Source organism: Carassius auratus, unplaced genomic scaffold, assembly GCF_003368295.1.
Source record: "Carassius auratus strain Wakin unplaced genomic scaffold, ASM336829v1 scaf_tig00020199, whole genome shotgun sequence".
NCBI classification, from domain to species: Eukaryota; Metazoa; Chordata; class Actinopteri; order Cypriniformes; family Cyprinidae; genus Carassius; species Carassius auratus.
In genome coordinates this window covers 95,697-121,165 of record NW_020525010.1, presented here as the reverse complement: position 1 = coordinate 121,165, position 25,469 = coordinate 95,697, and the positions used below count along the sequence as shown (strand labels likewise).

The following is a 25,469-nucleotide window of genomic DNA, read 5'->3' as shown; positions in this document are numbered from 1 at the left end:
TTTTTATTTTGATTGCACTATAGCCTACAGATGAACTCCACAACAAATAATAACACATGTAACTGATGAGGCTATGGATCCAGTGAAAATGAAAATATGCACCGATACAGTGCACAGTAGAAATATAGTAAAAGTGATATGTTATATTAAAAAGTATATGTAGTACAGCTTAAAGTAAAGTGAAAAAAGCGAGTACAACGGTACAATAACATACCGGTATGTGATATAATAGATTTATAATAGAATAAAATTATATGTATAATATGAATAATACCATAATACCATAACTGAACAACAATAGGTTAATAATATCAAGAAGAATATGTAATATAAAGGGTGTAATAATACAGAATAGACAAAAATGAAAAATAAATTAATAGTAAATTAAAGAGAAAAATTAAAAAATTTGAAATGTAATTTTAAAATACTATTTGTGTAATAATTATTAATAAAATTAAGACACAACTAATGACACAACACAAAAAAGAATTGTGGACATGAGTTCCAAATTTTGTTTAATGAGCTTCTTAAGTATAATATATACATTTACACACACACACACACACACATATATATAAAATAGAAAATCCTCTGAATCAATCTCAGCTCAAGAAACACGTTATTTAAGTTTTCAGTTCTGTCTTTCTCTGGGAATAGAGTGGTTTAGTTGTGAAGACAAAACCTGACTAATAAAGATTAATTCCCCGCCGCTTCCCTCAAGTTTTTCTATTTTATTCAATTAATGAGTCAAATAATGTAAAAAACTTGACGATGCTTGACATTTTGTTCTATAATGCACATTACACACACTCATGCAGAAAACACACACATTTTGAAACAGTGGTTTATTTTCCATGTATGTTAACAGTGTTGGGCAGTAACGCATTATTAGTAACACATTACTTTTTAAATAAATTAACTCTTGTTACCGTTACCATATGGTGCATTGTCCATTACTTTAAAAAAAATGTAATTCATTTTGACTGAAGTGCAGCCTAACCTATTTGCAGCAGCGACGCATTGTAGGATTGGTGGATGCCAACCACTGTAAACACGAAGACGCGCTGTGGGAATTTCCATTCCGTGTGCTCAGATTTTGTAAACCGTACCCTCGGTTTTTAAATGTGTACCCGAGAATTCACAATCTGCATGCACACTTTCTCAATCCGTTCCCATGGATTTGTAAACTGTAGCCTACTCACGGATTCATGCAGCAAGCTCCTACGTGTTAACATACAGTTTTAATGAATATTATTATGTGGAATGGGTCTACAGCAAAGTGTCTTAAGTGATTCTCTGTATGTTTTTCTCATACAGGTGAAACTGTTGAAAACATGCAGCCTGTCTCTACTGTGGAGTCGCCGGCTTTCAGTCAGCTCCTTAGCATGATAACATAGATTTCATTTTTAAACAGCATTTATATATATATATATATATATATATATATATATATATATATATATATATATGTGTGTGTGTGTGTGTGTGTGTGTGTGTGTATGTATGTACACTGTAAAAAATAAGTGTAATTTTAACTGTAAAATTTTGTAAAAACGCTACGGAAAAAAACTGATAATAGGTTAACAGTAAGTTCCCGTACTATATACAGGGAAAAACTGTAAAAGATCTAACAAAGCATTTAATGTAAATTTACAGTAAAATTCTGTTAATTATACAGCTTTTAGAAGTAAAAAAAGAACAAATCAATGTATAATTTACAGTCTAAAACTGTAAACTGATATTCCCAGAATTCCCTGCGTGACACTCCACGTTTGAAAGTATTTTGTTTAAATAATCATGTTTTTAAATAGTTCTTGTTATCAGTTATGTACATTTGAGCTTTATGTTACATCTTCTGTTGCTTAATGAAAGTTTTTTGCATTATTTAAGTATCACGTGTGTTACCATGATGGTGTTTTGTGTTTCCATAAATGTGCACCTTCTATATGTTAATATATACTTCTGCTTGTGGTGAAGCTACTTGTGATGAGCTTTGATACTTCATGTGGCTTTCTCTTATACAGTACCATCTTTATTATTATGGTGGTTGTCAGTATTTTCAAGGTACAAAACAGATTTAATTTTGTGTGTTGTTGAATTTACTGGTTTATATTCACATTTTCTTGTTTGTAAATTACAGCTTTATATTGTAAAATTAACAGTTTTTGACGTAAATGTGTTTACAGTTTTCTGTATTTTTACAAAATTATTCTGGCAACCACAGCTGCCAAAAAGTTTTTGTAAAAACAACAAGAAATTTTTTACAGTGTATGTATGTATGTTTCTCGAAATTGATTCTGAATAATTCAGATTGCTTTCATTTATTTATTTCAAAATGTTTTATGTTGTCCATTGTTGATAGTTTTCATACTTAAGCTGTGAAAGGAAAATTTTTAAGGGCTCAACACAACAGCTTTTATGATGCAGAACCCACTTTAGTTTTTGATTCTGAGCGTGGATCATTTTAATCAGTTGAGGAGCTCGGAGCGGGATTGCGAATCATTTGAGTCAGTTGTGGTTCGCGAATCATTTAAGTCAGTTCGGGAGTTTGTAGCGGGTTCGCAAATCATTTGAGTCAGTCCGGGAGTTCAGAGCAGTTCGCGCATCATTTGAGTCCGGTCAGGAGTTTGGAGCGTGAATAATTTTAATCAGTTCGGGAGCCCGGAGCGGGATCGCGAATCATTTGAGTCAGTTCGGGGATCGCGAATCATTTGAGTCAATTCGGGATTTCGGAGCGGTTTCGCGAATCATTTGAGTCAGTTTGGGGATCGCGAATCATTTGAGTCAGTTCGGGAGTTCGGAGCGTGAATCATTTTAGGCCCGGTTTCCCGATAACGCTCACTCTTAGCGTGCTAAGAAGACCTCGAAAGATATATCTTACCAAAGTTGTTTATGTTCCTAAGTGTGTTCCCCGAAGTGTCCCTTACGAAGCTTCTTAGCACGCTGCCTCTTATGTCCGACGTAACAAGAGCGCTGTCCAAAGTGAGGGTGCTGAATTAGTTGGCATCGATTGCTCATGAATCGATTTTCCACTTCACGCGATGGTGCAATACAGCGTTAGGAAAGACAACACGTTCCATGCAAATGAAATATTCCTCAAATTATTATAGTTACATTTATTTTACATTATTTAAGTTATCAGAAGAATATAGACTATAAATTTAATTATCAAATGGTCAGTAATATGTTCACATATGTTGTGACGGTTAGACTAACCGGAGATCCCTCGTTAATCATCCACTCTCCTTATCCCGTTGTGCCACTTGCGCTGCTTCTTGACATGGGTTTAACGACTTATAAAAATTATATAACACACTTTTATATTAATGGTAAGGTACTTTACAATCAGAATTGATTGGCAAGCAGCTGCAGTTACTTATGTTTAATGCGGTAAAATTTGATTTTGATTGCAATTGGTTTATTGCAATTGGTTTATGTTTTTAATAAAAAGCAACCTATCTACAATGAACAGAGAGAGAAAGAGAGAGATAGATACAAAATATGCCGGGGAAGCAACGTAAAAAAGGGCACCAAGCCTCTCGTCAGAGGAAGTTGAAGTTTTGCTGGACCTTGCCATGAGGTCAGATATCACACCCCTATGGTCCACTATAACCTGCACGTTTATGGCCGCGTATCCCTTTCGCGATATGTACGCCGTCGCCTTATCAATCACTGATGGATTGGCGATTGGGATATGTGCCATCTACCAGGATGCGATCCCCTGCATGGCGCAGAAGGGCGTTGGTGACAGTGTGGACGCATCTCTTGATTAGGCCGTAGCCCTCTCCCACGACCTCGATGAAGCTCTCTGTAGCAAAAAAAAAAAAATAATAAAAAAGAAAGAAAGAAAAAAAAAAGTAGCGCTGGGCTTCAGGGCTTAAAACAAAATTCCGCCACGTTTGCCTGTCAAGCGCAGGTCTGAGAAGGTCCTGCAGCTCCATAATGAGCTGTCTTGGGAGGCGAATTTTTTTTAATATAGCCACGTCAGAAAAAATGTCAAAAGGGCTTAAGTTTTGCCGAATAAAAAAATTTACATGGACTAAACGGCTCTGCGTCCGGCTCCGTCTTTGATTCAGTACAAGGACACGTTGGATCGCTGCCATAGTTGGTCGCCTACTGGACACCACCATGCTTGCCCATTTATAGATCTTACCCATTTAGAGCCAAATTGTTTGCCAGATTTTAATTATCCAAAAATTGATTGTCAATTCGCTTTAATTATACATTACGAAAAATCCTAGGCTAATTACCACCATATTAGTTCTGAAATAGAAAAAACTTCATAAATAGGCCTGTATCCATTGCGAACATAATTTATTATGAGTCTTAAAAAATAACATAAAATCATTGTTGAGCCACAACATTGTCAACATACCATAGTTTGACTTGTACTTCGCTGCGCTGATTTCGAAAGACTGCTGTACAGTAGCGTCTTGAGCTCAAACAACGCTAAGAGAAAGCTTACGAATGGTCCGGACCAACCTTACGAAAGTGTAGCCTATAGAAGATAGCGTACGAACATGTCGGGAATCGTGCCATAAGGTTAAGAGAGAGGTTAAGGAATAGGTTAAGAACTACAAAGCGATAAGAACGTTTTGGGGAACCGGGCCTTAATCAGTTCGGGAGCCGGGAGCGGGATCGCGAATCATTTGAGTCAGTATGGGGATCGCGAATCATTTGAATCAGTTCGGGAGTTCGGAGGGGGTTAGCGAATCATTTGAGTCAGTTTGGGAGTTCGGAGCGTGAATCATTTGAGTCAGTTTGGGAGTTCGGAGCGCGAATCATTTGAGTCAGTTCGGGATTTCGGAGCGGTTTCGCGAATTATTTGAGTCAGTTTGGGGATCGTGAATCATTTGAATCAGTTCGGGAGTTTAAAACGGGTTCGCGAATCATTTGTGTCAGTTTGGGAGTTCGGAGCGGGATCGCGAATCATTTGAGTCAGTTTGGGGATCGCGAATCATTTGAATCAGTTCGGGAGTTCGGAACAGGTTCGCGAATCATTTGAATCAGTTCGGGAGTTCGGAGCGGGTTCGCGAATCATTTGAGTCATAAAATATATTTCATGACACTTATATCAGCAACTGCAGACGTTGCAAATCCGCGTATCTGAATGATTTCTGAAGCTCATGTGACACTGAAGACTGCAGTAATGACGCTGAAAATACAGCTGGGCATCACAGAAATAAATTATATTTGAACATGTATTCAAATAGAAAACAGCTATTGTAAACTGTAATAATATTTCACAATATTGCTGTATCAGATACTCATAATTATGTAGTATTTACTCTATCAAATACAAGCAGGGACTGATTCACTAATGCACATGCATGCATTTTCAAGAGTGCTTTTTTATACTTTAAAAAAAGCTTAATTATTCTCATTTTTTGTAATGTAATTAATATTGTTCAGCCATCTTAACATCATCCTAATCTCTGTATCCACAGCACCTGTGCCTGTGTGGAGTACTTTGGTAAAGCTCTGGAAGTCTTGATCAAGAATGTCAGCATCCAATGCATCCATGGTAAGAGGAAGCATAAACGAAACAAGATCTTTGCAGATTTCCGGGCGCTGAAGAGGTAATGCAGTGTGATGCCTTTCTAGCTGTTTACAGAGAGGAAGATATAGACCAAGAATAAATGCATTATGAATGTGTGCAGTGGGATTCTCGTGTGCACAGACGTCATGGCCATACCAGAAGTGAACTGAGTGCTTCAGTACGACCCACTGAGCAGTGCAAGGTTACCAGGACATTCATCAACTTGAGCTCACAAGTGTGTACTCTTGAGTCTTTACATTCACAAAAGCTTGGAATAGTTTATTATTTCTCATACCTAATGATTTGAACCAACACCTAACATTAAATATTAAACTTCAGCATATTCATTTATTTATTGGTGTGTTTAGATCAAATATGTATTGTGCATAGAAACCATATACAGAGTATATTATATATGCTAATTCACAGGAACCTAAAAAGGAGTTGCTTAAAAAAAAAAAAAACACTCCACCAGCCCTACATTATGAATATAATATACATACATAATTACACAGATTTAAAAAAAAAAAAAAAAAAAATTAAGCTCACTCGCAACTCTGGCAACATACTGATAGAGGAAATAACACAATTTATTAAAATTAATTAGAAATGCTTATAACTCAAACATAATTACAAAATGCCTAATGTCATGTACTGCTTTATTTAAATTTGTAAGGTATTAATGCATTTTTCTAAGTATCAACAATTAGTTTTAATCAATGCATTTCAAAGCAGTGTTTTTATTGTTTACTAAAGCTATTAAAAATAATGCTCACGAATTGAAATAAAGCTCAAATAAATCAAAATATGAATACTCGTTAAAACATTGACGCTGAAATAAAAAGTTTAAAGTGAGATTACTAAAACTGAAAACAAAATAAATTATAGTAGTATAGAAATACTAAAGAAAAAAACTAAAATGAAAAGCACGTAACAAAATGACTAAAGTTACAATGGAAATATAAAAATAAAAGCTAATTCTCTCAGAATGAGAGTCCAAACAGCTGATAAAAACATTGCAAGTAATCCACAGCACTCCGGTCTATCAGTTAATGTCTTGAGAAGTGAAAAGCTGTGTGCTTGTTAGAAACAAATCCATCATTAAGACGTCTTTAACTTTAAACTGTCACCTCTGGGCAAAATATGAGTCCATCTCCTGTTGTCTCTCACATCAGAATCCCCCCACATATTGATTTAGAACGGTTTTGGCTTGTAAACAGTTCTTGATCCGTGCAGATTTCTCTCCTGATTCAGACAAGATTACTTTTTTTTTTACTGTTACAAGCAATATTATGGATAGAGGTCTTTTGGCGAGAAACAATGGTTTGAAGTTTAAAATGACTTAATGGAGGATTTGTTTTGATTTGTTTGGCTCCACGAGACATTAACTGATGGATTACTGTGATTTTTTTATCAGCTTTTTGGACACCCATTCACTAGAAAGCATCTATTTGTGAGCAAGTGATGCAATGCTACATTTCTCCAAAGTGGAAGAAGAAAAAAACTCTTGGATGGTTTGAGGGTGAGTAAATTGGGTAAACTTTCCTTTAAAATCCCCAAACTGCCTGTTTTCATTTTTTTACTAAATATATAAAATACATGTATAACAATAGAAAACTCAGCTGTAAATGTAGCGAATGGACTATTCTATAAAGTCTCAACGCTATATCTGTGTGGTCACAGGAATCAGATTTTGACGACCAAGACGTAAAGAAGCTTTTAAATGACACTCATCTGCTGAAGAAACTCAAGAAAGGAAAGATCAGTGAAGAGGACTTTGACAAGCACATGAGTTCAGCGGGCAGCTCTCGTCCCAAACGAGCAGATGCAAACAGTTCTGATGGAGATGGAGAATGACAGTTATTTCTGTAACTTTATGCACCTAAATTGACATTTAGATTAAAATTGTCATTTGACTTCATTTTCATTTCATTCTGTAGTGTACAAGAGAATACATTCTTAACAAATGCGCTTCTGTATTAATCATCAACGTCCAAATATGATCAATAAACATTTCTATTGGAAAAGTGTTTTCAAGGCAAGGGTCTCTATTTGAAATATATGGTCTATTTCTATAAATATATGATCTATAATATATTTCCTGTTAGCAACAGTGCATATATACAATACATGGAAAAGATATAATATATATATATATATATATATATATATATATATATATATATATATATATATATAATAAATAATACAAAATATATCATTTGGCCCAGATACAAAAATATAAAAAAAATATTATATTATAAATCAGTCTCAATATTCTTTGGAAATTGTATTATTATATAATTAATTGTATTGTTACATTTTCTACTCAAATAACAACTGGTAGATGTAATATTTATGAATTTCTAACTTTATTATATTTTAGTTGTTTATTATGATTATTATAATCTATTTTTATTTATGTGTTGTTTAACTCAATTTTTATTGAATTTTATTTTTAGTCTATTGTTATCTATTTGAATTTATTTTTAAATAAAATATTTTATTTGTCTATTTATTTTTATTTTATTTTACTATATTTATCGATTTAATTACATTTTCACACTCCCTTTCTGCCCCATTGGTGTCTGACCCCATAAACACCATAGTACTTCCTAATTGTTTTTGCAAGACCCCTCAGAAGACACCAGATGATGCTAACCCTGAATCAACAAACAGAACTAACAAATATTGCTACACGTGTGATTGCAAGATATAATAATTGCTGCTTATAATGTTCATCGTCTGTCTGACTATGTCCCGTATTATTTTTTCTGAAAAATCCTGTCATATGCGAACAAATTGACAGTCATCACTTATAAGCTACTACTAATTATTGTAGAAACGTAATTTTCTGTAAAGTTGTTTTGTAATGATTTTATCGTAAAATTTGTAGCGCAATACAAATAAACTTAAACAAAAAATTACAGATATGTCTTTTACATTGACACACACGACTCTAGGCTCCAGTTAAAGTCTTTCCGGAGTGCTCGCTCTGCGCATGCGCACCAATTAATCCTGCTCAGCTCCATCATGGCGGCGAGGGGCCATGTGCAAGACCCTAACGACAGGAGACTGCGACCCATTTACGGTAAGATTCACATCACACTCCTGAGTTTATACAAACCTAGCTGGTCTGACTAGTGCTTTAGGACCGCCCTGTGCGTTTTAGAGAGTAGTAAAGGGCTGCAGGAGCTGTGGAGTGCCGGTGAGGCCTGTGGAGCTGAAGCCGCGGTGTCGGTTCGGCTGCGGCGCCGGATGACAGTGCGTCCTCACGCGGTCACACGCTGAAGTTTCAATCGGTAAAATAAAGCCTGTTTATAGCCCATCTAAACACTGAAATACTGTTTAAATATCCAGATATCATTGATTTCATTTGATCAACCAGCCCATTACCTTCTTGAAAGGTTAAAGAGATTAACAGGCTCAATATGAGCCATTTGTGGTTTATTTTTCGTTTTTTCTATGGGTTGTTATTTGTATAGAGTCTCAGACAGATGCTTTACATGCTTAATAATTTATTAATGCTGTAATAACTTGAGTGGTTACATTATAGATGCATAAAGCTGAGCTTTGTGGCTAAATGATCTGAAGATAGACCCGCTTATTGTCTTCCAGAGATTAATTGTAAGCCTCTTTGTTAATATTATTTTGAGGTATTGCGTTTTAATTTGGGAAATTTACTCCAAAGCTGTGCAGAAATGCCCTTTAAATGGCTTTAAATGCCTGAACCCTAAAACTTTGTTGGTTTTAGTGCATAGCCTTGTGGGACACCACTGACATTTGTGTTTTATCTTCCAACATATGATATCTTACTGTATGTCTGAGTGTATGTATGTCAGTGCTTGTGCATTTAACAAAATATTAATGCGTATGTTATGCTGTTTACTTCACAAACTCATTAAAATATGAATTATTGGTGTACAGAGTCATATACTTGTACATTAGTTTTCCTTAATACACTTTAATGTGGAAAGGTAATGAAACATTTAGCTTTGCGTTAAGTTCATTTAATATTATATTTTGGTTTAAATCATTTCATTTTTCCATTTATTTTTCATTGTTTTCCATACAGAAAAACAAGAACAGATTGATGAACTTGGTCAAGACTAAACAATTTGCATGTAGAAATGAAGTCCGTCTAGCATTCCCTTAGACCTGCTAGGTAAATGATAGAAAGAGAGATTAATTAATTTATATTTTAGTCTATAATTGTTCTAATTTAACACAAAGATAAGCATTTCCAATGCATCTTGTCAGTAAAGATGCATGGTTATTGCATGATATGATTCTGCCTTATTGACTTAAAACAGTTAACCCACTGTATAAACATTTAAGACACAACTTTTAATAAATTCTTTTATATCATATTAGATTATTAAATACATTTATATTTAATTATATTATTCAATTCGTTATATAATATTTTAATAGCAACCAGGGACAGAATTAATCATTGCAGTTTTTTTAAACATAATTCCAGGTTCTTAAGTTCAGACTCTGCAGATATGTGCATCAAATTGCATTGACTTAAACAGCAGATTTTATAATACTACTGTTATTTTTTAATGATTAATGATTCGCTATTGTTCTGCTACACTAGAGATGCCACTCTGTGCATGTGAGGTTTATCACAATCAATAGATCAATGACCCTTTATTCTGGTGCTTTGTCTTACCGTCCTGTTGTGTGATCGATCTGTATTTGTTTGGGGGATTGATAAGGAATATAAGAGTTATCAGGAAAGATGCATTAACAGGCAGACACGTGGAAGTGTTCTCTTGTCGAAAGACTTAAACTACAGTCTGGCCTGGTTAAATTTGGCATTCAGCTGTCGTCAGACATGGCCCTGTGTTCTTTTAGCAGAGACTTATGGGAGGGGAGGGGGCTCATGCACTCCGGATTGCATCGAGCAGCCGGTGAGAGAACGTTCTCACAGTCAGGGGTCTGTGTGTGTTTCTGCAGCCGTCTGGTCCTGATCACCAATGCTCTTATACCCTAACTTGTGGTTTAGTATACTGGATGGACAAATTCCCCATAATACCTATTTTGAATGGGTCATATTTCTCTTTTTTGTAGCATTTTCTTCACCTATAATGTTACTCGAGGTTTCTTGTGGCATTTAGTTTTCTATTGACCATAAAGAAACTGATTTGTACCTGCATGCGTACTTTAAATTCTAATGATGTATTGGCCTAGTGATGTGAGACTGGCAGTTTAGTGGCATAAGGTTTATCAGTCTTATTTTACACTTTAATGATGGAAACACATGGTTATTGTCTTTGGTAATTGTCAAAGATGTTAGTAACTTCCTCCCCAGTGCTGTTTTGTTGTATTGAACATGTTTTTGTCTTCTAGATTACCTGGACAATGGCAACAACAAGATGGCAATCCAGCAGGCTGACAAACTGCTCAAGAAACACAAAGATCAGCACTGCGCAAAGGTGTGTGAATGTTTTTTTTAATTTATTTATTTTTTACTCCAGAAATCCATGACCAGCTTGTCATATTAATAGGAAACACTAGGGCAAAGAATTACAAAGAATTAGCAGAACTGATGGATTCACTTCATTCTTCACATGATACTGTGGGCCGTGGTCAACACAAAAGGCTGTTTTGTTTAAGAAAGAAAAAACATCATGAATTTGATCCTCTAGATCAATGATTTAGCTCCAGACTCATGCTTTGCTCTTGTTTGGCAGGTCTTGAAGGCGATCGGTCTGCAGCGCACCGGCAGACAGGATGAAGCCTTCACATTGGCGCAGGAAGTGGCCGTTCTCGAACCCACAGATGACAACTCTTTGCAAGCACTGACCATCCTCTACAGAGAAATGCACCGGCGTGAGTGTTGAAAGAACAGACACAGAACCTCATGCTAACAAACTATGAATTTAATTTTTCTGTCCTCACTGGAACCGAAATGCCATTCAGAGTATGTTTGCTTTTAATATGCAAATTGACATGGAGCACAAACCCAAAAACTTGCTCTCTACAGCCGAGTTGGTGACCAAGCTTTATGAAGCTGCAGTCCGGAAAGTTCCAGCGAGCGAGGAGTACCACTCTCACCTCTTCATGGCCTACGCCCGGGTCGGGGAGTACAAGAAAATGCAACAGGTTTTGTTTGTGTCCTCTCTGTGATCAGTGTTTGCATCCTGTTTAAAAAAAAAATATCAGGGCTGCATAATATGAGGACATTTTTTTTTTGATAAAAATTTATTTAAAATTCAGTAAAAAAAATAATAAAATAAAAGCTCCAGGTTTGCTGTGGTTGTTTGTAGGGCTGCAAAATTCTGCACAAAACTAATAGACTATATATCAGTATCACTGTAATAATAATAATAGTAATAATAATAATAATTAGCATTGTTGTTATTGTTGTTTATTACTATTAAAAAAATCAACAAAATAGGAATTAAGATATATTGCTACTTATACTCTTTAAAATATAAAAATAATAATATTATTTATGGATGTCTTAAATATTAAACAATTGAACTTTAATTTTGCCGGAAAACCAGAGGGAGCCATTATTATTATCATTATTGTTGTTATTTTTTATTCATTTATTATTTTTAATTGCAAAATTATTACAATTATTAAAAAATAAATACTATTACTAATACTATAATACTTTTTATTATTATTAATTTTTTTGGCTTTTTTTTTGCATTTTCAAACATCAAATGAAAAGTTTTTAAGTGGATTTTAGTAGAAAAGCACAGGGAACCCTTATTATTATTGCAAAAATATTAAACCAAATGAAGATCAATATCCACTCTAAAGTATAATTATATATCAAGTATTTATGGAAAAATATTGTAGTTATTTTTAAGTTGAAGTTTTTTTCTTTTCTTTTTTGCTTCATTTATGCATTTGCAAATGTTATACCATGTAGCTTCTATTTTGTTGGTAAACCACAGGCCCTTAAAGCTTCTCTTTTTGTTGACAACAGCCATTTCAATTTGCATTTAATTTTCGGATGTTGGTTGTTCCCAAATGCACATTAGAATCGATTGTAGTTTTAGTAGGGTTGCATAGTTAATCATGAATCTCTAAAATATATGTTTGTGTTTAAAGACTGACTTTTGTCTTTCAATTCTGACAGGCTGGAATGGCGCTGTATAAAATTGTCCCAAAAAACCCTTATTACTTCTGGTCAGTGATGAGCTTGGTGATGCAGGTACAGTGATGTTTTTTCTCACTTACATAAACTGTGCATATCAGAGATGAACTCATGCAGAACAAAATAAAACAACATCATCAATGCAATTTGTGTTTCAGGCCATCTCAGCACAAGACGAGAAGCTCTCTCAGACCATGTTCCTGCCGCTGGCTGAGCGTATGGTGGAAAAAATGGTCAAGGAGGAGAAAATAGAGGCAGAAGCTGAGGTAGGACTTCAGTATCAATAATCTGTTTCTGATTTCAGCCGTATGGAGTTTATGATGTATTTTCCATCTGCCGCTCCAGGTCCAGCTGTACTTCATGATCCTGGAGCGTTTGGGCAAATATGTGGAGGCACTGGATGTGGTTCAGGGGCCACTTGGAGGTGAGGTGAAAACACGGTGTTCTTCAAAAGAATATTCTGGGTTATTTCCAGTTGAATATCTTTGTGTTGCATGTGTGACGTGCTGCCAGTTACAAGAGATGAGAAGCAGGTAAACAAGAACAGCAACTCATGGGGGTTTGTCTCCGTATAAGAGATAAAAATCGATGCATCGCGATTCTCATTTTGATTCTGAGCTTCGTTTTTAACCAGATGCGCAATGACACTGAGTTTGCTTTCAAAACACCAACACCAAAAAGTTATCAATGTGTCTGTCCAGTAACTAATCATGAACGCACCGTTCGCAGAGAGGCATTTCAGTTGTTCACGCTGGACTGTCTGATTTAAAGGAACAGTTCACCCAAAAAGAAAATGTTGTCATTGTTTACACACCCACAAGTTGTTCCAATCCTGTAGTAATTTCTTTTTTCTGTTCAACATAAAATATACTGATAATGTAACGTAATAAAAATATATTTTTTTACCTTACTATGGAAGTACACCCATCAGCTGTGTAGTTGAGATGTGTTCTTCAAAGTATCTTCTTTTGTGTTCGTATAATTATACCAGATATATAATTGCAAATAATGTGCAACCATTTGCATGGAGTATTTTTATTTTTTTGTCTATACATTTGGTCATTTTGCCTGGTGTTTTCTCCCTCAGAGAAGCTGACCAGTGAACTGCAGAGCCGTGAGAACAAATGCATGATGCTGTACCGCCGTCTGGAGCGCTGGGCCGAGTGCAACGCTCTGTCCTGCAAGCTGCTCCTGAAAAAGTGAGTCCACCATTGAGACGTTTTCTATGTTTCTTGGAAGTGATTTAACATAAAGAGCAATTTTGGATAGAAATCGTTCCATCTGAGCAATGCATTTTCAGTATGTAAGATGTTTTTGTGTCTCTCCGCAGCCCTGACGACTGGCAGTTCTACATATTGTACTTTGACTCTTTGTTCCACCTTATTGATCAGAGCTGGGCACCTCCACAAGAAGGAGCTCAGTAAGTAGAAATTTCACAGTATTTAACTGGGAAAGAGTTTTTCCACACATGATTGCTGGATGTTATTGGAAATCCCATGCATATTTAGCACAGATTGCATACTAAAAGGTATAGCAAATCTATTCCGAACACATTTTGTTCTCTCAGTTTCATGCATGCTGTGTTGTTTCTCTCACTTCTTCAGTTCTGCAGAAGGGGAGGTGCATGCCTCCACAGCCCAGGCCATCAGCTTCATGAAGGACCGAATAGCCACAGAAGAAGCGAAGGAGTCCAAGCATCTGAGAGGGCCGTACCTGGCCCGTCTGGAGCTCATCAGACGGCTCCGAGAGCGCAGCTGTCCTGAAGCACAGCAGCTAGGTACACAATGGGTTAGGACTCTTTAAACACAACACAGGCTGCGTGTTTGTTGTATGTTTCTGACGTGTTTTCCTGCCACGATGCAGGTGAACCTCTTGAGCTCATGTTCCAGTTCTTTGTGAAGTTTGGAGACAAGCCATGTTGCATCACCGACCTGAAGATCTTTCTGGATCTTCTCTCACCTGACCAACATGTGCAGGTAATCTCGATGAGAAGCGTTCCTGTGGCTCAGGGGTAGAGCATTGCATTAGCAGCGCAAGGTTGAGGGTTCGAATCCCAGGGAACACATGTTAGGTAAAAACTGTTAGCCTGAATGCACTGTAAGTCACTTTGGATAAGTGTCTGCTAAATGCATACATTTAAGGATCAGTGCATCACTTGCACCAAATAAGAAAATCTATTTTATACATGTGCGTAAACGCTTGCCAGAAAAACAAGTGAACCATTGTCAGTTTTCTGATTTTTCTGGTCATGAAATTTGATTTGATCTTCAGTTGGTTTATGGAGACAGTCCACAAATTGTCTATAAATGAACAAGATATAGTGCTGAACATAAGAGTGGGCGCCCATCCAAGATCTCTGCTAAAGCACAATGTTTAATGCTTGATGAGGTCAAAAACAACCCTAGAGCAACAGGGACAGACTTGGAGCAATTTAATGAATTATATTTGGTTTAGAAACGTTATTTCAAAGATAGTATGCAGTAGTAATATTTTGCCTGATGCGCCCTCTTGTGGTCTCTGGAGAAAAGCCAAAAGCTTTTTTTCCCTCTTTGACTAAAATGATGCCTGTTGAATTTGAATATAGTTTGCATATTGATAGTACAAAATTTGAATTTAGTTTTTCAGCCATTTTGACAAGCCCAGTGTGAATGCTTCAACATATAAAAAATATTCATCACAAATGAAGTGAGTGAAGCAGGTCTGGGGTGGGATGGGTGTATTAATAATGAACTTTTTTTTGTTTAGTTTTTTATAACTAAATAAATGAATGTGTTAAACATATAGTAAATTTGTTGTGACTGTCTCAGTTCATCAACAGGCTAATGGAGGCCGTGCCTCTGTGCGCTCCAGGAGAGGATGGTGTTGCTCTTCCAGGAGACACTCGAGCTCTTCAGAGACATCTGTGTGTGACCCAGCTGAGCCGCAGTCTGGGTCAGCAGCACGCGCTCAACACCGAGGGCAAACTGAGCCTCATCAAACAACTGAAGGCACATTACCAGCACGGCTTACAGTTCGGTAAGCAGATGACTAGGCAGGTTGAACTCTGAAGATTTCTTCCTCTTTTTTTTTTTTTTTTTATGATGAAACCAGTGCTGTCAAACGATTAGATTTAATCTAAACTAAAAGCTTTTGTTTACATAAAATGTGTGTGTACTGTGTAAATGTATTCATATTTATATAAATACACAAACATGCATGTATATACTGTACTTAAGATTTTTTTTTCTATATTGCATATATTTATATATAATGTAAGTTATATGAATTTATATACATGTAACTATTTTCAGAATTTATTCTTTGTGTGTTTGTATAATTAATAAATATACACAGTACACACACAAACACTTATTTTGGATGCAGTTAATCACTTGACAGCACTCAATAATACCAGTGTCTAACATTTATGTCACTTTCTATCATACTTTGTACATTTATTTCTATTTGACTAATAATGTTCAGTACTGGTTTTCTTTCTGTTGTAGGGAAGTCCTGTTTAAAAACCGAGCTGCAGTTCTCTGATATGTACTGTCTGATGGCGGCTCATGTCTTTATAGACCTGTGGCTGGAGACGGGTGAGTCTGAGCTCATTCTGACAGTCAGCTTGATTGAAAGTGTTCATGTTTTGATGTGAATGTGCTGTGTCTGTGCTGCAGGTGATCAGAACATGTTGTGGCAGTGTCTGGGGCTGTTAGAGGAAGGTCTCTCCCACAGTTCCTCTAATGCTCAGTTCAAACTGCTGCTTTTGCTTCTGTACTGCCGTCTGGGGGCTTTTGAGCCGGTGGTTGATCTTTACTCCAGCCTGGACGCCAAACACGTCCAGCACGACACCATAGGGTACGAACGTGTCTTTTATTAATATATTAAAGGTAACATTGAATTATTTGTGAATGAATGTATGTCACCCTGGAGCACAAAACCAGTCTTAAGTGTACATTTTTCGAAATTTAGCTTTATACATCATCTTGAAAGTTGAATAAATAATCTTTCCATTATTAGGATCTGACAGTATTTTGGCTGAGATACAACTATTTGAAAATCTGAGGGTGCAAACAAATCAAATATTGAGAAAATCCTCTTTAAAGTCCAAATAAAGTTCTTAGCAATGCACATTACTGATCATAAATTAAGTTTTGATATATTTATGATGGGACATTTACAAAATATCTTCATGAAACATGATCTTTAATTAATGTCCTAATGATTTTTGGCATAAAAGAAAAATCTATAGTTTTGACCCGTACTATGTTTTTTTTGGCTATTGTTACAAGTATACCCAGAGTATTGACTGAGTATGATTTAAGTCTGCTTTTGTGCTCCAGGGTCACAAATGTTCCCACTGTGAGTAAGTGAGGAACAGTGTTATTTTAGTACCATTTATAATTTTTTAAATTTTAAATATATTTTGTACTATTATATTCATATATTTTAGTTTAAGTTGTAGTGTGATGTGCTTTTTTTATTTAAATTTTTATAATATTTAATATTTCTGTTTATCTTTAATTCTGTTCGGTTTTAGTAATTTTAGTATGAAAACCTATTTAATTTCAGTTAGCTGCTGAGGCAACATTTCTAATTTTCATTTAAATGTATTTATTTTGTTAAATCTTACAATATTTAGATTTTAAAATATTAATATTTATTAGTATTTTTAATTTAAATATTTATATTTAACAAAATCTATTTTTAATGGAAACTTTTCACAGACTCTTATGGTGCATTTCCACATTTATTAAAATATACATTTTATATGTGCATATATTTTATGTATAATATTTTGAATTATTTTAATTTATTTTTTTAGCTATTTTTATATTTTCAGTTCAGTTTCAAACTATCACTGTTGAAGAAAGTTTTTTTGTTTACATGCACCATAAATAAAAGTTGATTGCCATGTGTACCAATTCATAGTACAAAACAATAATAAAAGTAATACACTTTTAATTGATTGAAGGTCATAATGATTGAAGGTAAAGTAGATTAAAAGAAGAAAGTTTAGGGATTAAATCACATCAATGCATCACAGTGTTTCATGTTAGGTTAAATGTACTGAGCATGTCTCATATTAACACCGATCTCTTGGTTTTGTCTTCATCCAGGTATTTATTGACCCGCTATGCAGAGTCTTTGGGCCAGTTTGCTGCTGCTTCCCAGTCTTGTAACTTCTCCCTCAGGTTTTTCCACTCGAACCAGAAAGATGTACGTTATCATTCTGATTAACGAATCTCCCAAAGACGACCTTTCTGTCATCATATACTCATGCTTAAGTTGTTTGTTTCCTGCAGACCTCAGAATACATTATTCAAGCATATAAGTACGGGGCTTTTGAGAAAATCCCTGAGTTCATCGCCTTCAGGAACCGACTCAATCACTCGCTGCACTTCGCCCAGGTGCGCACGGAGAGGATGCTGCTGGACCTCTTCCTGGAAGCCGACATGTTAGTCGCTTTACCTGTCGTATTTTCTGCATTTTACAAGTCAAAAGTGATTTTGTTGATCGTTGTCTTTTCATCGCACAGATCGTCGTCTCTAGAGGAGAGTGTAAAATCAATGTCTCTATGTCCGGAAGAGGACGACATCCCTTGGGACAGCTTAAGAGATAACCGGGACCTGACTGTCCTCGTCAGCTGGGACCCTAAGGACCGGTACGAACGAAGAGACCATCCTCCTGACCTATCACACGTTTTAAGCATTGGTTTGTTCTAATAATGCTCACAAACCGCAGGCAGCTGAACGAGGAGCACAAGCAGCGCTCTCTAGAGGAAGACACCCTGTGGCTGAGGTTGAGGTCGCTCACGCTGCGTCTGATTGGCTGCGTCTCTGCGCTCGCTCATCCACCGGCATCACGCAACTCTGAGAAGACGACTGAAAACGGAGTGGCGGCCAAACCGTCTTCTCTACAGTCGCTGCTCTCACAGCTAGAAAACACACTAAACCAAGCCACGCAGCTCACGGAAAAACAAACACAGGTCAGAACCCTTACAGACCTGTGGGTTTTATCTAAAATCTTGCTCCACATAACTGCATATGCATCATGTAAGTTTTATGGCGACATATTACTTGCATATAATGTGCAATTTAAATAACTTTTTTTTTGTGTGAAAATAAACCCAAATTTGTGTGCTTTTAAAAATAATAGCCGTTACCTTCACCTGTTTTTTTTCTGTTGTAACCAGGATGTGGGTGAAGAATATTATTTTATATATATATATATATATATATATATATATATATATATATATATATATATATATATATATACACTACTATAGTATTAATTAATATTTTGTAGTGGTGCTCCGATCACGATCGGCCGATCGTTATGCGCATCTCGTCAGTAAAGCCGGTTCTCTAATCAGCGGTTAATTCCATCAGGTGCGTGATTTCACATAGAGCAGCTGTTACTACACAGAGCCGTTGTTAACTGAGAAGATACACCAATAAACGCTGAAATTGAAGTGGATTTGCGCATCTTCTCTATTAACAATGGCTCTGTGTAGTAACAGCTGCTCTATGTGAAATCACGCACCTGATGGAATTAACCGCTGATTAGAGAACCGGCTTTACTGACGAGATGCGCATAACGATCGGCTGATCGTGATCGGAGCACCCCTAATATTTTGAATAAGCTTTGTTTACACACATTTTGAATTTTTGTTTAACTTGTCATGTTGTACGGAAGTTCTAAGCGGCCATGCATTATTTTTTTCCTTCATGTTTTCTCGTTATCTCTTCATAACAAAAGTTGTTTTCTAGTTATAAAGACTTAATTTTCTCTGGGGTGTTGTACATTATCTACTTTAAGTTATTAAGTATTAAGTCGTTATAACGAGAAAACAACTTTTGTTATGTCGCGATAACGAGAAAGCAAGAAAAAAAAAATTATGCATGGTCGCTTAAATTTCCGTAATGTGATGTTTTTAGTAATTTTTTTTCTTTTGTGTAATGATTATATTTTATATTTCTATTTAGATTTTTTTTATTTCAGTTTTGGTCATTTTAGTACTTGATTTGTTTAGGTTAACATTTGTCATTTTAGTTTTTCCATTTAATCTAATTGTTTCAGTAATATTGTGATATGATTTTGTTGATTTTATTAGATGTTTTTCTTTTCTATTGCGCTTTATTCAGTTTTAGTTTTAATGTAAGTAATTGTTATACTTAGATTGGTTTTAGATTTCCGTTAGTTGCCAAGGCAAAAAAATTGTTTTGTATACAAAAGTGCTTCTTAATAGTTTTAGTCCCAATAAATGAAAAAAAAAAATATCTTGTTTTATTTTGATTTTTCATTTACAGTGCTAAACACTCACAAAATAAATAACCTCAATAAACAATTTTTTGATTACCTTGTGTAGTTGTACACAATTTTCAGAACCTATATTGGATATGATATCGTGAGTTGAGTCAGCTGATTGTGTGTGTGTGTTGTGGTTCTCAGCATCAGTACCCGTTCGTGGGTCCCGTGGCGTCTCGTCTGGCTCAGGCTCTGTCCAGCGGCTGCTGTCAGTGTCAGCTCTCCTCTCTACAGATCCCTCTGCACCTCCAGGAGCTCCAGACCACCGGCCTGGGTTCGTTACTTCACACCTCCTTATGTACAGCGTCCATCACCTAATCCTGTTTGATTTTGACAAATATTGGAATGATTTTTTTTATTTTATTTTTTTTACAATTGTAAGTCTATTTTTCTGGCCTGAAAAAGATATATACATCATATGAAAGCTGAATAAAGAATCTTTCCATTGCTGTATGGTTTGTTAGGAGGACAATATTTGGTCGAGATAAAACTATTTGAAAATCTGGAATCTGAGGGTGCAAAAAATCAAAATACTGAGAAAATCATATTTTAAAGTTGTTCAAATAAAGTTCTTAGCAAACCATATTACTAAACAAAAATTGTTTTGATATATTTACAGTAGGACATTTGCAAAATATCTTCATGGAACATGATCTTTAAATTTTTTTGGCATAAAAGAAAAATCTATAATTTTGACCCATACCATGTATTTTTGGCTATTACTACAAAATATACCTCAGAGACTGCTTTTGTGCTCCAGGGTCACACACACACACACACACACACACATATATATATATAAATTCAGTTATACAGTTTATTACATGGTATATTGCATTGTTACATTATGTACAATATTTTTTATTAGCTCTTTAATCCTTAAATTTAATTGGACTTATGATTGTACATTAATTGTATCTCCTTGTATTTTCAGATGACTCAGCAGAGCTCCAAACACAAATATCTAATCTTTTCAAGTCTTTAGCAGTACAACTTCAAGGTATGTTTAACATTTTTGTACATATTTGTGTAAATAAGTCTATGCGAGCACAAAAATAGTAGAATTAGTAATAATAATGCAACCCACTTTCACTATCCAATCAAATCCTGATGAAAATAATTCCAAACTCTGTGTGTTCCTGAAATTATTTGTTTTCTGTGGATGTAACCAAGTCCACGTGAGCACGGAACATAATTATTATTATTATTATTATTATTATTATTCAGCCCACTTTCATTATCCAGTCAAAGCCTGATGAAAATAATACACATTACAAAAGTTAAATGTTGTAGTTGGGTTAAATTAAAAAAAAATTCTGCATGCTTTTCCAGATATGTTGGAAAAATGTAAAGGTGACCTATTAGAAGTTAAAGACGGTCAAAGCAAGCCGCAACCATTTTTACTGGAGAATCTAGTCTACTTTGTTGAAGTGAGTTTCTCTCCATCACTGATACACAATACATGACTCTGTTGAGAAAATAAAAATAATTATTATTTTTATCTGATGGTTCCAGTCCATTTGTATCGTCCTATGGGTGTCTAATTACTGTGGAAGTGTCCTCCGGCCCTTAAAGTCCAGTTTACAGAAGAAGAAGAAAAAGAAAAAAGAAGCCAGCACTGTAACGGTAGTAACAGCTCTGATTTTTGTTGAACCTCTCTCTCTCTCTCGAGTCAATATTCATGCAGTGTAGGGTTGCAGGGAATGTGGGTCAGTTTTGTTTATGAACTGATTTGTGTCTCGCACACAGCCGCCGGTGCTCTCGGCCTATCAGGAGTTCAGCAGCAGCTTGCAGAGTCTCCTCAATCAGGCGCTGGAGCACATCAAGAGCCAAGAGATCAGCCTGACAGCACTGAAGCTGGAAGCCCTCAGTCTGGAGGGACAAACCCTGTCTGAGGTGCGTCTCTAAAACATTAGCAGCATCCAGTCTGGTCCAGTGTATTCACTTTTATTTTGAATTAGTGTTTATTTTTATATTTCTCATTTTAATAGTTTTGTATGTATATATGTGACCCTGGAGCACAAGAGCAGTCTTAAGTCTCTGGGGAATATTTGTATCAATAGCCAGAAAAACATGGTATGGGTTAAAATCATTGATCTTTCTTTTATGCCAAAAATCATTAGGATATTAAGTAAAGATCATGTTCCATGAAGATATTTTGTAAATATATCAAAACTTAATTTGTGATTAGTAATATGCATTGCTAAAAAATTCATTTGGACAACTTTAAAGGTGATTTTCTCAATATTTAGATTTTTGTACTCTCAGATTCCAGATTTTCAAATAGTTGTCTGAAATATTGTCTGATCCTAATAAACCATACATCAATGGAAAGATTTATTCAGCATTTTAAATCTTACATTTTTTTTTTTACTTTTTTTTTTGTTATTCTATTTTTTTTTTTTTTTAAGTATTAAAATGTAATTAATTATATATTTTTTATTTTTTAATCATATAATTGAGTTTTGTTTAATTATAATTTAAGGAAAGAGGTTCCAAAAATACCTTTTAAGTAACAAAACTTTAAAATCTTGAGAAGAATCATCTTGATTTTATATTGATACATCTTGACAATCTACTCACACTTGATATTTATAGATTTAATCATAATTTAATACATTTTTTGGGTTCTTTCAAATTAAATGTTTTATATATAAAAAATGTTTTTTAATTAAAATTAATTGAATTTTTCCAGGCTTATTAAATGTGTTAATTTTTTTTATTTTTATCTGGTCTCATAAAATGTGTATGTGTGCAATCAGGTTGAAACTAGGTCATGATGCTTCAGAGAAAGCGTTTCTCAATTTTTGACCACTGTTTTCTCGCTTCATTCAGGCAGAAGAGACCTTCACGAAGACTGCCATGGATAAGGTGCATAGCAGCTACCTGCGTTCGCTGCAGGAGATCGGGGAACTGTTAAAGAAGAGAGCGGACACGTTAAAATCCTTCAAAATCTGAGCGCTCCATCGATCCGGTCCCCGACCCGCATTGCTCCACGCGACAGAGTCCTCGGCCCCTAACGCAATCCTCCCGTCTCAGTCTGTGAACTCAGCTGGTCTCGTCTCCTTTTCCTATTTATCCGTCTCATTACTCACGTACAGACACAGGCACACTGTAAAGTTCAACAACGGCTTCAGCACAAACATCAACGGTGCTCTGCGCAGCACTTTTAAGTGGAAACATAACATTCATATCCCTAGCAAAACGAAAATAAGCAATTTTAGAAGTACTGCTATAAATTATTGTACATAGTTTGAAGATAAAGAATATCAACGAGAACTCCTTGGCGAATTAAAGTGAACTGCTTTGTCCTTTTGTCGATGTCTTGCGTTATCGTCTCTCTCACTTCCCAGCCGTAAACCTCACGATTGACGGTTCATTTTCAGACGACACTCCAAAGCAAAATAGTGCCGCTCCGTATCGCAAGTAGCCAACTTCCAGACTGATGCAATCTGCGACGTGTTTACGTAGCCGTTCGCGATGCACAACCAGCCAAGAGCTACGCTTCGTCCCGAGGAGATTTCACGCAAACTTTTCGTCAGGGTGGCACGAGTATCCAGATGCTTTGGGTGCTTCTATTGCGATATTTGTTTGTATGTTACAAATGACTTTACTTGAGCCGCAAGCGTACGAAATGTAGCTTTCCCGATTGTTTGTTTGGAATTGCCACATGTGAAGACAAATAGCATTTAGTGCTACTCGAGGTTTGGGTAAGTGTGTGTTTGTTTGTTATCTTTTGATTGATGGTAAAAGACATTTATTTAGTCATGTTTGGAATTAATTTTATGAATAACTGAATCAATTGGTTGGGGAAACGTTGTTTACTTTTTGAAAAATTGTCGATTGCACTGATGATGTCCCTTAAATGATGAGGTTTTAATGTTGTTGCATACCAAAAAATGTCAAAATTAGCCTTTGCGTTAAAGGGTTGGTTTACCCCAAAATAAAAAATCTGACACTTATTCAGATTCACCCTCATGTAATTCCAAAACCATTGGAAATTCGTTCATCTTCGGAACACAAATAATATTAATCGACTGTGAGAGACTTCGGTCCCTCCATTTAAAAAGTCTTTCGCCCAAAAACACTGATGATTTAAAACATTTGTAAAGAGATTTAGCAGTGTAATCCAAGTTTCTGAATAAACACGATCATTTTATGTGCTGAACTGATTTAATTGTTGCTTTTATTCACTTAAAACAGAAGCACAAGTTTACTTGCTTGATATATGCATACTTGTGAATTTTCATTGGTTTAAGCAGGCATGCTTGGGTCGTCATTACCAAAAATAAACCTTCTTTGTCGCTGAATGTGAATAAAAGCCTAAAATAAATGTGTTAATCTTCAAAAGACTTGGATTAAAGTCGATCAAATTGTATGAATTTATTTTACGAACGTTTTGGGTGAACAGAGTTTCAAGGATGGACGGAAACATCTCAGACTTGATTTAAAATATCTTAATTTGTGTTATAAACCAATTTCTTACGGGTTTGGACTGAAATGGTGAGTAAATTGACTGAATTTTCATTTTGGGGTGAAATAATCCCTTAACCTCGCAGTAGAGTCGAAGGTAGGTTTTTATACGACTGATTTGTTGATGTCTACCGGGAAGTGCAACTTGTTTACAATGTTTTCAAGCACCGTTTGAATCATGTTTCTAGCATGTGTAGTCCGGTGTGCTACAATCTACTACAGGCTTTCACCGCTTTATATCTGCTCGGGGAGGATGGAAAGACGCTTTTCTCTTTTTTATTTTGATGTTCTTGTGTCGCTCCGGGACTGAAGGGCTCATTTGGTGTCCTCACCCTCACAAAGACTGAGGAGGTCAAGAGCTGGTTGGAACTGTGTTGGCTTATCAACTCTTTTGTTAGGGAAATGGAGAAAATAAACAAAAACACTGGAATGTGAAAAGGAGTTTTTTTAAATAAAAAGTAATTGTTCCATATGCTGTGTCTGCTTTTGAATTTATTTATTTTGCATTTGCACATCTTTATCTCTAAAGTTAACATGAAATCAAAAGATTTTTGGCTACTTTAAACATTTTGATGGTTTCATTGTGAATGATTTAACATTGCATTATTTTAGGTTTACCTTTAAAAATTATTTGATCTTAAAATATTGCTTTTGTATTTTGTTTAATATGCTACAGGACGTTGACATGAATTTATTCAATGATTAAAATTGTATATTGTATACAAATGTACATAATTTAAATATAATCACGTAATATAATTGCTTTGATGTAATTTCTTAAAACAAATATATGTATAATATTTAAGAAAATACATTTAAAAGTGTATAGTTGTATTATATATTAATATATAACATTATTAGTATTATATAATTTATGCTTACCTGATTCAGCCGCTTTCTGATTTTTATGAATCCTCAGTGACGGTTTTTTTCCCCCAAATATAGCTCACTCCCATTAACGGACAGTTTGGCAGTTTATTAATCATTGAAACGGTTTTTTTTTTTCTCACAAAAGTAATTTATTCGGCGACACGAAGACGG

At 35.4% G+C, this 25,469-nt stretch overlaps 1 protein-coding gene and 1 long non-coding RNA gene across 2 annotated transcripts; both read left to right on the top strand.

Moving 5' to 3' along the window:
- The first annotated feature begins 5,184 nt into the window (after positions 1-5,184).
- Positions 5,185-7,517, top strand: LOC113076365 (uncharacterized). Its single transcript, XR_003281165.1, has 4 exons — positions 5,185-5,579; positions 5,661-5,774; positions 6,957-7,061; positions 7,223-7,517. It is a non-coding gene; the product is annotated as an uncharacterized LOC113076365 (long non-coding RNA).
- A 1,055-nt stretch (positions 7,518-8,572) lies between these two features.
- LOC113076372 (N-alpha-acetyltransferase 25, NatB auxiliary subunit-like) lies at positions 8,573-24,900 on the top strand. Its single transcript, XM_026249018.1, has 24 exons — positions 8,573-8,630; positions 10,898-10,983; positions 11,242-11,380; positions 11,535-11,653; positions 12,645-12,719; positions 12,821-12,928; positions 13,008-13,086; positions 13,750-13,861; positions 13,993-14,082; positions 14,267-14,439; positions 14,526-14,638; positions 15,470-15,677; positions 16,148-16,237; positions 16,319-16,499; positions 17,762-17,861; positions 17,948-18,099; positions 18,181-18,306; positions 18,387-18,630; positions 20,100-20,229; positions 20,890-20,955; positions 21,288-21,385; positions 21,471-21,581; positions 21,705-21,851; positions 22,791-24,900. The coding sequence occupies exons 1-24, from the start codon at positions 8,573-8,575 to the stop codon at positions 22,911-22,913; spliced, it is 2,928 nt and encodes a 975-aa protein (XP_026104803.1). The 3' UTR covers positions 22,914-24,900.
- Positions 24,901-25,469: the final 569 nt, after the last annotated feature.